Raw genomic sequence first — 13578 nt, forward strand, 5'->3', positions numbered from 1 at the left:
AAGTTGTCTCACATCTATTGGGAAGCTAACATGGTAGTCCATGAGTTAGCAACTTAATAAACTCGTTTCCATAGATGATAAACTCGTTTGGTTGGAGGATTTTCCTCTTTCGATAGAGTTTCTTGTGATTAATAATAGATTTCTATTTTTCAAAAAAAAAAATATGTCGTCCTTAATTAATTTTTATTTGGTTAAATAGGTTCATATCTAGCAATGCGACCTTCAGAGATGTTAATAAAAACCTTGGTCTCAAAGTGGAGTAGGGTTAGGGGTTCAGTTCTTCAAAGTAGGGCAGCGGTTCATCTTCATACTTTCTCAACTGTGAACAAATCGGTAAAGTCAAAAGCCAAACCTTTCACGTCTCCTTAGACTCTTATCCCAAACAATAACCAAAGCTTTGCATTTCGCAGGCGGAGATGGATCCCAAGCCTGAGATTGAAGATCCCGAGAAGAAGAAGAAGAAGGAGGAGAAGGTTAATTCCATTCTTCCTGGCATAATGGACGAAAGTACAGAGCTTTTTCATTGATATTTCTCTTTGTTGTTCTCTTCAATGGCAGGCTAGGGAAAAGGAATTGAAAAAGCAAAAAGCGTTGGAGAAAGCCGCCAAGCTCAAGGTATTGACACGAGAATTGCGTAATCCTCATTCGGGATGAGAAAATTGCGAACTTGATTATTTGTGCTATTCTCTGTTTGTGGAATCGCGTTAGGCACAACAAGAATCCGCTTCTTCGAAGAAGAGTGAAAAAAAGAATGTGAGACGTAATGCCGAGGAGGAGAATTCAGAGGATTTCATCGATCCTGATACTCCTTTTGGTCAGAAGAAAAAGATGTCTCGTCAAATGGCGAAACAGTATAATCCGACTGTGGTGGAGAAATCGTGCGTAGTGTGGTTCATTTTCCTATGATTTTGCTCAGTAGTTCCATTATTTCTTTGGGTTTTCATCTTTGCTTTCTCTTTCAGGTGGTATACGTGGTGGGAGAAGTCAGGGTATTTTGTGGCTGACTCTAAAAGCTCCAAACCATCGTTCACAATTGTGAGTATGTTTAATTTAGTTTTTAATTTTCTTTGTTTCCTTTCCCTCTGCCTTGAAAGTGGATAAACTTGGGCTAGTATAACCCGTTGCTATTACAGATTCTCTTGCGCTGCATGTTTGCGGCTAGAAGTAAACTGTTTAATGATTCTGAAATTCACCAACATGTCTAACAAAAAATCGTTGATGCTTAGAGGAAATTTGCATGTGGCTTATTCTAAATAAAAAGAAGATAGTTCCTATATACTCTCAGAGTGCATAGAATATTTTCATTAGCTGAGACACACATACACTGACTATATCATAACAATGCGCGCTGTTTACAAGTTTAAAGGGATTTTGTAATTGATTATGCTATGTTTTTGTTTTATTTATCTTTGAACTACTGAAAGAAAAGATGAGTGTTTTACTGCTGATATGTTTGGCAAATATGAGGTGATGAGAGAAAAAAAGTAGTTTAAATGGTAGTATTTTACATATGTTTGCAGGTTTTGCCACCTCCAAATGTTACAGGGGCTCTCCACACTGGCCATGCTCTTGCTGCTGCTGTAGAGGTCCATATTTCATTAATTTTTCACTGTTGGGTTTTCATCTTTAGCTTTGTCAGAGGAATTATGACTTATGTGATGCTTATTATATGTAGGATACTATAATTCGGTGGAAAAGGATGTGTGGTTACAATACCCTTTGGGTCCCTGGGATGGATCATGCAGGGATTGCAACACAGGTTAGCTTCTGTTTACATTAAGATTATGATCGGTAGTTTGTGACGTGTATTATTCGCAAGAAGCTTTCTATGTACTTGGGAAATATAAGTGGGACGAGAAAATGGAGTTTGTAATTTTCTGTAGGTTCTTGGTTGGGATTTGCATGATTGTTTGGGACAAGAATAAATTGATCACATAAAAGCTAGTCCCTTTGGGAGAGTCAAGTTATATACACATTTATATAACTTATCTATTTTTTTTTCCTGTGGAATATTGGTCCCGTCGTTGTCATTTCATTATGAGATTTTTCTGCAAGTACACAGTTGGTTTTCATCGTTGACGAACCAATATAGTTTTAAATTTCTCTATTTCTCTTACCCTCTGCTTAATTTTCCTTCTCAGTTGAATAGTTCGTGGCCACTCTCTTCGTCTATAACTCTTGACTTTGTGTCCTGATTTCTGTAATTATTTTTCATGGCTGACATCAGTCTCTGCATGCAAGTGATTTGTGTATGAAAAGTCTGTTCCATATGTGTATTAGAGGTGAAGGATATGAGCTTTTGGTTCAGGTTTATCTTCGTGGTGGTTTTATGCTTGAATTTATCATTCTATATATGCTCCTCCACATGTTCTGTACTTTTTTATACTTATGTTTGGGATATTGTTCTGGACTCTATTTGCCATGCGAACTATGTACAAGCCACTCATCAATTCGTTGGTTTCTTTCAGGTGGTGGTGGAAAAAAAGCTAATGCGTGAACGTAAGTTGACTCGGCATGATATTGGTCGCGAACAATTTGTGTCTGAAGTGAGTTTGAGCTATGATGTGATTTATGATCAGCAAAAATTGAACTTATCTGATATATATATATATATATATATATATATATATATATATAAATAAATAAATTCTTTGGTTGATTTTTTTTATTTTTTAATGTAAAGGTTTGGGATTGGAAAGAGAAGTATGGTGGGACAATATTACAACAACTACGTCGTTTAGGTGCGTCATTGGATTGGTCCCGTGAGGTAATAATTGGTCCACATATACTATTAATAGTATAGGTGTAAACATTGATTGTATATTGTATTACAGTACTAATACCACCAGCTCTTGCTTGTTTAACGTTACTTCTATCTGTCTAAATGAATGTATTCTCCAGTGCTTTACGATGGATGAGAAAAGATCAAAGGCTGTAACAGAGGCTTTTGTCAGGCTATACAAGCAAGGCCTTATTTACAGGTATGATTATCACAAGTGAAGAGCTTCATTTTTTAATTATCTTCTTCAATACAATGAGATATTTTACATATTTTTACTGCAGATGTATACATATTCACAATTCTTTTGCTTATAGATGTATATTTCTTTCGTGTTTGCGTGCCTGTCTTTTTCTATTTAAATCTAGGGGTTTATTATTTTCTTAAATCGGTTGCTGTGGTAAATTATTATATTTGGTTTCTGTTCTATATGTCTGTATATAGATATGTGTGTGTTAACGGCCCAAGGTTTCGATCTCGTGATGGGAGCCGTTGTGATTTAATTTCCGGAAAACAAGAATGCTAAGAATGCAAAGCTCCACCGGAACCTAACCTCTTCTTGTTCTTGAGAGAGATTAAGTTATTGGTTGGGGGCTTCCTTTCTCATTAAATCAAGGTCACTTAAATAGACCTAGGGTTACAACCTAATGGGCCAGGCCCAAAACAATAACCCTAGTTACATAAATAAAACCCTAATTAATTATCTAAATTCGGAATAATAATAATGCATAATTTCAAAACCTAATTCAATGATTAAAAACTCCTAATTTTCCTAATTAATAATCTTAGATAGATAAATATGTAACATTGCGCGCGCCCATGCCTAATTTAGTCTTGCTTCTGCAGAGATCTTCGCCTAGTAAATTGGGATTGCGTCCTGCGAACAGCAGTGTCTGATCTTGAGGTATTTTGGAACTGGCTTCTGTATTTTATAAATAATATGCTTGGGATGAATATATTTAATTTTTTTAAATCGTTTTTGTATAAATAGGTGGACTATGAAGATATCAAGGAGAGGACTCTATGTAAGGTTCCGGGATATGAAAACCTTGTTGAATTTGGTGTCATAACTTCTTTTGCTTATCCTCTGGAAGAGAAAGAGCTAGGTGAGATTGTTGTGGCTACTACTAGAGTGGAAACAATGCTTGGTGATACAGCTATTGCTGTACATCCTGAAGACAAAAGATACCATCGTCTTCATGGAAAATTCGCCATTCATCCTTTCAATGGGCGACGCATTCCCATAATATGCGATAGCATTCTTGTTGATCCAGCATTTGGAACGGGCGCAGTGAAGGTACAATATATTCTTTACCCAAAGTTGTTTGTGATTTATCTCAAGTCAACTTGTCTTATTAAAGATATTAAAAATAAGTGTCTCCTTGCCATTGCAGATTACCCCAGCCCATGATCCCAATGATTTTGAGGTTGGGAAACGACACAAGCTTAACTTTATCAACATTTTTACCGATGATGGAAAAATTAATGGAAATGGCGGGTCCAAGTTTGCGGGAATGCCGCGTTTCCAGGCTAGAGAAGCAATCACCGAAGAATTAAAAAATATGGTATTGTGATAAAACATTTCATTTATCAATGATGTCGAAAATAGACGGGCAATTTTTTTTAATCTTAACATGTAGCTTTGAGGATGGCTTGCTAAATTATGGGACAAGTTTTTATTTTTATTCATATATATATATTTTTTTTATATAAATATGTCGCAGTGAACTGATGCCTTGCTATGTTATGGTTTATCAAGTAACTAATGCATAACAATATGTTCTTCATACACCCTAGAAACTTCATATGTAGAATGGCTTGTCTGGCTTAAGTTTGGGTCAGTCTTTAATTGGGTTGGGTATACACATATACGCTGCTGCTTAGTCATTGACCTGTGTCCTCCATATATCCAGGGGCTCTTTAAAGAATCTAAAAACAACGAGATGCGCCTTGGCATGTGTTCCAGGAGTAATGATGTTATAGAACCCATGATAAAGCCCCAATGGTATGTGAGTTGTGGCTCCATGGCTAAGGAGTCTCTCGATGCTGCCATGAATGATGAAAACAAGAGGCTCGAGTTCTTTCCAAAGCAATATACTGCAGAATGGAGGAGGTGCTCTTTCACACACACACATACATTTATATATACACACACATATATGCATATATATATATATATATATCTTTGAATCATGAAAATGTCACAAGTCTCGATAATATATATATATCCAGTTAGTATGGAAATATTTGAGGTGATTTGCAATTCTTGAAAAATTGTTAAGACTTAGGGGTTCTTAGGCTTGGTTAATCTTTCTACCATGATACATTATGTTGCCCTTTTACTTGAACTCGTACTGATTTTTCTTAATTATTAAATCCTATCTATGTTCCTTTTCTATTTACCTTTTTTTTCCATGCAAATTTGAAGTATATAGATTGTTTGAGCTTTTGGTCTTAAACATTGCAGATGGCTTGATAATATTCGCGATTGGTGCATCTCAAGGCAACTCTGGTGGGGACATCGTATTCCTGCTTGGTATGTTACTCTAGAAGATGATGATCTGAAAGAAGTTGGGGCGTACAATGACCACTGGATAGTTGCACGAAATGAGACAGAGGCCCAGGAACAGGCTAGTCAAACTTATGCCGGGAAGAAATTTCAGATGTGTCAAGATCCAGATGTACTTGACACGTGGTTTTCTTCTGGCCTCTTCCCATTGTCTGTGTTGGGCTGGCCAGATGAGACAGAAGATTTGAAGGCATTTTATCCAACTGCAGTTCTTGAAACTGGACATGATATTATCTTTTTCTGGGTTGCGCGCATGGTGATGCTTGGAATCCAATTAGGTGGTAATGTTCCATTTAGCAAGGTTAGTGTTCTTTGATCTTGGTCTTATAGCCCCTATGGTGTGGAAATAATAGTTTTGGCTCCACATTCTCGTATAGATTAAAGTGGATTTTGGCTTTCGTTACATATTTAGCAATACAGCCATTTGTAGTGTAAGAAGTGGCATTCATTACTGTGAACTTGTCTACAAGGATGGTAAATGCATTTTAGGCCAGCCATTTAATGGGTATATGAGGGAAATGAGTGTTCTGCAATTGCGGTTAACTATTTAACTTGGATCAAAACAATTTAATAAAATGAAAGTTGGTATGTTATGCTCCTTGGGTTTGTACTTCATTCATGTTTGATTCTATCTTATTCACCTCTTGTTATTCTATGTGTTTCATCAATTATTTTACTCGAGCCACATGACATACATGTATATGTTTTCTCTGCAGGTATATCTGCACCCAATGATTCGGGATGCGCACGGGCGAAAGATGTCAAAGTCATTGGGGAATGTAGTTGATCCCCTTGAAGTTATAAATGGAATATCCCTTGATGGTCTTCATAAAAGGCTGGAAGAAGGTAACTTGGACCCGAAGGAATTAGTGATAGCCAGAGAAGGGCAGAAAAAGGACTTTCCAAATGGGATTTCTGAATGCGGCGCAGATGCCCTACGTTTTGCTCTCGTGTCTTACACAGCTCAGGTTTTGAAATAGTTCAATGTTTCAGTTCATATCTGTTTTTCATCAATCCAAATTCATGTAGTAATTTTTATTTCTTCTTTTGTTTTATTTCCAGTCTGAAAAAATAAATCTTGATATACAAAGAGTGGTTGGTTACCGTCAGTGGTGTAATAAACTGTGGAATGCAACACGATTTGCTATGAGCAAACTTGGTGATGATTACATTCCGCCTTCGAATGTTAACACAGCTGCATTGCCATTCAGTTGCCAGTGGATACTCTCAATGTTGAACAAAGCCATAGCCAAGACTTCTTCGTCATTGGAGTCGTATGAGTTTGCCGATGCGGCCACAGCAGTTTATTCATGGTGGCAATACCAGTTGTGTGACGTATTTATTGAAGTCATTAAGCCTTATTTCTCGGGAAATGATGCGGGCTTCGCCGCTGAAAGAAGTTGTGCGCGAGACACTCTATGGTTGTGTCTTGACAATGGTCTGCGTTTGCTTCATCCTTTTATGCCTTTCGTCACAGAGGAATTGTGGCAGCGACTTCCTTCTTCACCCGAAGATGGCAAAAGGGCCACATCAATTATGATAAGCGAGTACCCAACAGTTGTAGAGGTCAGTTCTGTCGAATCAAAGCAAGTTATAGACCGAAATTCAATTTTTTTGTTTTTTGTTTTTGGATAGAAAGAAAAAACACGTTCCGAGAAACTTAGTGTTCTATCTGCCCTTTATGATCCTCATATGTGTGCACTAGGTTCTTGCAAGTAAGTTGATTGCAAAAAATTATTTTCGTGTCTGCATTATATTATTCCAGGACTGGACGAATGCGATAGTTGAGCAAGAGATGGATCTCATTGAGGCTGCTGTAAAATCTCTTCGTGCACTTGCAAATGAAAGCCGAGAAAGGTAAACATTGTACTTGTTTCATTCAATGGCATCTATGCTGGGAAGTTTGAGTATCTTATTTTCTCCCGAGCTAATCTTAGAAATATATCTTTTCTTTTCGTATCAACTGGTTCTTCTGAAAAAAATTTGCCGTATCAGTCTCATACATATTGTTTAATTGAGCACATTTCAAAGGAATGATACTACATACAAAGAAATGGAATTGTTTTTATAAAAAAGGTGATAATGTGTTTGATCTATGACTTGAGGTCGTAAATGGTTTGACACTGTCTGAATGTGTTTTCAGACGACCAGCGTACGTGCAATGTCGGGCTCATCAGATCAGTGAGACTATTGGAAATCATAAATTGGAGATCACGACATTGGCGAATTTGGCATCTTTGGAGGTTAGTCTTGAATTCAACGTCCTGCGTACACTGCAGCGCAGAGAGAAATTTGGTCTCTATGGAAAAACCCATGTTCCATTTAAATCAGTTGCTGAACAATGTGGATTTGACAGTGTTTTGCTTCCTATATCTAACAACCCCCAAAAAACAGGTAATTGGTGAAAACGATGCTGGTCCGGCTGGATTTGCCGTAGCTGTAGTGAACGAGAACCTCTCTGTGTATCTCAGCCTTCCAAGATCACTTTCTTCTGAAGTCGAACTTGAGAGGATCAGGAAGAAAATGGATGAGGTTCTAAGGTAAATAATCAATTCAATCAGCCGTTAATATTGCCTACAGGCTCCTCTTAGTGGTTGACAATTGTTAATATATAATGGTCAGCCTAGCTACTATATGTTCACATTGGTTTTTTTTTTCCCCGAGTAAATTAAACTTTTTTCTGTGATACTACAAGAGTGAGAAACTGTCCAAAATCGTATTTCAAGAGCAGTTTACTATTTATCAGATATCTTTATAGATATTAGGGCATTGTATTTAGTAATTGATTTTGTTATTAGTTGTTTAATATTCTCTATTGCAATATTCATTTTCAGGCAAAAGGAGAAACTGTCGAACAAGATGAACGCCAAGGGATACCAAGAGAAGGTTCCGTTGCAAATTCAAGAAGATAATACGGCAAAGCTCAATTCTCTCGAACAAGAGTTTGCATCTCTTCGATTGGCGAGCGACCACATAAATGAACAAAACAATTGATTGACATCTCATAATCAACCCATTTGCAATTAAAGATTTTGATTTGCTCTTCATTTTCCTTCAGTTTTGGTAACCTGCAGACATGAAGCAAAACATGTCAGTTTTTTGAGAGGCTTTTATTGACTTATTTATGAAAGAAGATTCTACTCAGTTTTTGAGAGGCTTTTATCGACTTATTTAGTTCATACTCATGTGTGATTAGTAGGATAGAAAACTGAAAAAATCTGTACAATTAGAAGGTTATCTCATTGGGATAGAAAATGGCAATTGGCAAATCTTATTTCTTGCGAAGGTATATAGTATACTACATTGAAAAACACTTCCCAATTTAGTCATTATATCATTGAGTTCATCAGACGTTTTTACACAAATTTAATTAGCTAAACAGTAAATTTAATTAACTTCGGCATAATGAGTTATTTTCCTACTAAAATAAAATTTAGGTTAGATCCTTGAAAAGAGATAGAAGATTGGCTAACTGCAATTTACGACAAGTACTTGTTTAAGAAATTACCTCAACAATTTAATAAAAATAAAGTTCTAATTGAATCGTTGTTCTTTGTCCTTTCGTAGAGCCCAGAGGAGCCGTTCGCGTTAAATTATGGAAATTGTTGACGTAACTCATTGTTGGCCTTATTATCAAGTGTGTTGAGTTCTCTCATGCAAGTTTTATAGGCCATATTTTGCTGACCAACTCTACTCTCAATTGAATTGTTAACTCGGAAACAATATTTGGCATGCCGTGCATTTGAATTGAATTGATATTTGAATGTATTATATTTTAAATTGTTTTTACAATATATATATATATATATATATATGATTTAATACTCATTTATGAATAATTCTTCCACTATATGATACGTGGATCATTTTTCTTAATAAAATAACAAATTATGATTAATCGGAATAATTATAAATAACTAAGCAATATGAATAACTATAAAAAAATTGACATCTATATAGATTCTTTTTCAATGAATATAAAAATTATTGTTTTTTCTAAAAATTCTTATCAATAAGATCTCATTTGCTTCGTTATTCTGAATTTAAATTAAGGATTCTAAATTTAAATAATAACTGTTTTGCTATTAAAGCCCATTAAATGACAAGTTACACGTGGATTTAGGATACGAAAGGAATAAATAGAAAGACTTTATATATATATATAATAATAATAATAATAATAATATGTTGTATATTTATGAAAATAGAAAGAACTGTTTTGCTATTAAAGCCCATAGAATGACAATTTACACGTGGATTTAGGATATGAAAGGAAAAAATGGAAAGAAAAAAAAGGACAAGAAAGAGCGAAGGAAAGGAAAATGAGTTGTGTTTCCCTGATTTTGCAAAGACAGGAATTGTATAAACTATAAAGACATTGATGGCCAGAAGGCCCTTCCAACTCAGCACCTCGCTCCTTTCCCACAATCCCCACTCTCTCCTCTCTCTCCACCTCCGCCGCCGCGTCTCCTCCTCTCCGGCCACTCTCCGCAACTCCCCTCCGCCGCGCGAAACCCTGGCGAACAAAATCGGCAAGTCCGCCCGCCTCTCCGGCGCGGCGTCCAAGGCCAAGGTCTACTCCGACGTCAACCTCGTCCGCCCCAAGGACTACTGGGACTACGAGTCCCTCGCCGTTAACTGGGGGTTCTCTCTCTCTCTCTCTCTGTCTCCGTCTCTCTCTCCGTCTACGCTTCGTCTCTTTTGACATTCTCTAGCCTTTCTCTTGTTCCTCCAGAGAGCAGGACGACTACGAGGTCGTGCGAAAGGTCGGAAGGGGAAAGTACAGCGAGGTTTTCGAGGGCTTTCACAGCACCAACAACGAGAAATGCGTAATCAAGATTCTCAAGCCCGTCAAGAAGAAGAAGGTTGATTTGAATTCGGTTTTTTTTTCCTCCGTTCTTTGAGGTTTTTTTTTATTTTTTTTATTTATTTTTTTACTTTTTAGGTTTTCGTTCTGTGCTTTGCTTGGGGTGTTCTTGTTATGATATCTTGTGATTGCATATGCAGATTAAGAGGGAGATCAAGATTCTGCAGAATCTGTGCGGAGGACCCAATATTGTGAAGTTGCTTGATATTGTTCGGGACCAGCAGTCGAAGACGCCGAGTCTCATCTTTGAGTATGTCAACAACACGGATTTCAAAGTGCTTTATCCGATGCTTTCCGATCATGATATACGATACTATATGTACGAGCTGTTGAAGGTGTGCCTACTTTTTTTTCCTTTATATTAATAGCAGCTTTGGCTACTTCTAATTTTTTGTTTTTATGCCTACTAGGGAATAAGAGCTGTTTTCTTGTTTTTTGAGTTGAGTGTTCAATGGTCATATGGTTGTTTATATTGGTTGTCACGAACTCCATGATTTTTGTTTGTGCAGGCTTTGGATTATTGCCACTCTCAGGGTATTATGCATCGAGATGTGAAGCCCCACAATGTTATGATTGATCATGAGCAGCGTAAGCTTCGTCTTATTGATTGGGGCCTCGCTGAATTCTATCACCCCGGGAAAGAGTATAATGTCCGGGTTGCTTCAAGGTTGTACTGAAACAGACAGCTTAATGTGATTTTGTTTTGTTTTGTGGAGAGATTTTGAATAAGTCTAGTACGGAAGTAAATGGATTCCAATTATGGAATTTCCTTACTCTTTAGCATGGTTAAGTATCTCCGTGCAGTTCATCAAATTCGGGCATTGAATCCCTTTGAATTAATTCATCTCGTTGTATTTGCAGATATTTCAAAGGTCCCGAGCTTCTTGTTGATTTGCAAGATTATGATTACTCCCTAGACATGTGGAGTCTTGGTTGTATGCTTGCTGGAATGGTGAGCCATTCTTTTTTTTTTTTTTTTTTTTCAATATCCCAATCGTTTACAATTACTTGTTGAGGTACCTTATTTATCGTATCTGTATTATTTTGCACGACGTCATTACTCTCAAATTTTTGGTCATCCCAAATTCACCACCTATAACACAGCAGTCATACATGTTTTTCTTAGTTATTGAGTCTATTTGAGGCAAGGAAGAAGAAACACAGATTAGAAGGAATGGGAAGGGGCAGAAGATGATTGGATATAGAATTGAGATGCTAAGTTTTTCTTTTTGTTAGCTTTTCACCAAGTTCATCCATGGATCAATTTTCGCAGAAGAGTGTTCATAGCTTTATGTGTCTTAAGTTCTTCTAAAAAGAACTGTATACTTGCCTACTCATCTATTGCTAAGATAAACAGTCCATTCAAAGTGATCATTATTGTATCAATGCTTATCATTATCATTGTATGGGTTGATCAGATATTTCGTAAGGAGCCATTCTTCTATGGACATGACAACAGTGATCAGCTGGTTAAAATAGCTAAGGTATGCACATATGTCATATACAAACTTATTTCATTCTATATATTTTGAATAAACTTCCTTCGGATGGGTGAATAATTTCACAATATAATTTATACTTCAATCTTTTTTTTTTTAATAAACTCTTGCTACTCTTGGAAGAATCTTTTAAAAAATAGTTGGTCTAATATCTCAATGTTATACTGGTGGCAGATACTAGGCACTGATGATCTATATGCTTACCTGAGCAAGTATCGGATAGAATTAGACCCGAACCTCGCGGCCCTAGTTGGGAGGTTCGTCCCTCTTATTTATTTATTTATTTTTCATTTGAAATTTTGGTGGACCCTCAATCTACTTTCGAAATGTCAATTTTGCACAGGCATACCCGAAAGCCATGGAACAAGTTCTTAAATGGGGATAACAACCATTTAGCAGTACCCGAGGTGATATTGCCAGTAAAATGTGGTTGAAAGAATTTGTTCACTATTTTAGCTGCAACATTTTTCTTAAATCTAACTGCTACGGTTATCTGTCTGAAGGCCATCGATTTTGTGGACACCCTTTTGCGTTACGATCACCAGGAAAGGCCAACTGCAAAGGAAGCAATGGTGCATTGCCTCTCTCTTCCTTGCAATATTATGGGTTTATTAGATTCGATGATCTAAACTGTACTTATTTTATAACTATCACTATTTTGTGTGTCACAGGAACATCCTTACTTCTTGCCAATCAGAAACTCCGAAAGCAGCAGAGCTCGCACCCAACCAACTTCCTGAGGAAGATACTCTAGTTAAAATCATATCTTCCGGGGGTTCATTTGGATATGTGATACTTCCTAATTAATTTATTTTTATTTTTATTTTTATTTTATTTTTGTTCAAACCTAGAACCTGTTGACGCTCTCGATTCTATTAAATTTCTCAAGGAATCGTTTTTGTGAAAGGAAAACTGTTTGTTTTTGTTTTTGTTTTTTTGGTAACAAACCATTCATATTTTTTGGCTCAGAATAAATTTTTTTGTACATTTGTCGGAAAACAGCGATGTGCAAGTATGCAACACGAGTACTAATGCCCTTATTTATTTATTCTCGGAATGGCAACGGGTACGGGTTTTAGCGGGTACACCAATATCGGTACTTGTCTATTAAAATACCCGTTAACCCGTACCCGTTAACCTGGTTTTCCCAACGGGGCGGGTAACGGGTATACCCGCCAGGTGACGGCGCGGGTGCCAAAATTGAGCACCCGCTAACCCGTTAACCCGTTTAAAAAAAATAATTTTTAATAAGAATCAAAACAACAACCTACTCATGGCATTTTTACCCGAAATCCGTTAGCCCGTCCGTTACCCGGTCTTAACGGGTCGGGTAATACCCGTTCAAAATGAGTTAACGGGCTAACGGGTATTACCCGTTAGTATTTTAGCGGGTACGGGTCGGGTAGCGAAAATGTTAAACCCGCTAACCCGCCCGTTAATTATTTTTATGGAAAAAAAACTAGATATTTTTTTTTAAGAAAACATTAGATTACATCATAATGAGTAGGTTGTTGTTTTGATTCTTATTAAAAATTATTTTTTTATTTTTTTTAAACGGGTTAACGGGTGCTCAATTTTGGCACCCGTCACCCGGCGGGTATACCCGTTACCCGCCCCGTTGGGAAAACCGGGTTAACGGGTACGGATTAACGGGTATTTTAATAGGCGAATACGGGTACCGATATTGGTGTACCCGCTAAAACCCGCACCCGTTGCCATCTCGTTTGTTTTATTAATTAATTATGAGACCAACCTTAGTTCTGACTTCTGAATGGGAATTTCTAAGCGCATGTTAGCATTCTATGGGTTCCAGGCTAACACCTTTTGTCGTTAGTGTTATCTTTACATAGTCCTAGGCCGAAAT

General features: G+C 36.9%; 2 protein-coding genes across 2 annotated transcripts; both read left to right on the forward strand.

Moving 5' to 3' along the window:
- Positions 1 to 209: 209 nt before the first annotated feature.
- On the forward strand, positions 210 to 8500 carry TWN2 (valyl-tRNA synthetase / valine-tRNA ligase (VALRS)). Its single transcript, XM_089611306.1, has 21 exons — positions 210 to 333; positions 411 to 473; positions 559 to 615; positions 709 to 878; positions 963 to 1035; positions 1521 to 1586; positions 1676 to 1759; positions 2469 to 2546; positions 2684 to 2767; positions 2902 to 2981; positions 3626 to 3683; positions 3771 to 4076; positions 4174 to 4344; positions 4693 to 4892; positions 5247 to 5649; positions 6065 to 6316; positions 6411 to 6914; positions 7114 to 7205; positions 7492 to 7591; positions 7743 to 7888; positions 8183 to 8500. Exons 1-21 carry the CDS (start codon positions 214 to 216, stop codon positions 8340 to 8342), a joined length of 3267 nt encoding a protein of 1088 aa, XP_089467432.1. The 5' UTR covers positions 210 to 213; the 3' UTR covers positions 8343 to 8500.
- Positions 8501 to 9606: 1106 nt separating this feature from the next.
- LOC149399979 (casein kinase II subunit alpha-2-like) lies at positions 9607 to 12764 on the forward strand. Its single transcript, XM_089613127.1, has 10 exons — positions 9607 to 9992; positions 10084 to 10213; positions 10356 to 10550; positions 10725 to 10882; positions 11077 to 11167; positions 11634 to 11699; positions 11889 to 11971; positions 12058 to 12121; positions 12218 to 12286; positions 12386 to 12764. Exons 1-10 carry the CDS (start codon positions 9730 to 9732, stop codon positions 12452 to 12454), a joined length of 1188 nt encoding a protein of 395 aa, XP_089469253.1. The 5' UTR covers positions 9607 to 9729; the 3' UTR covers positions 12455 to 12764.
- Positions 12765 to 13578: the final 814 nt, after the last annotated feature.

This window comes from Urtica dioica, chromosome 4 (assembly GCF_054948205.1).
Source record: "Urtica dioica subsp. dioica isolate 48M chromosome 4, U.dioica_male_clone48M_v1_H2, whole genome shotgun sequence".
NCBI classification, from domain to species: Eukaryota; Viridiplantae; Streptophyta; class Magnoliopsida; order Rosales; family Urticaceae; genus Urtica; species Urtica dioica.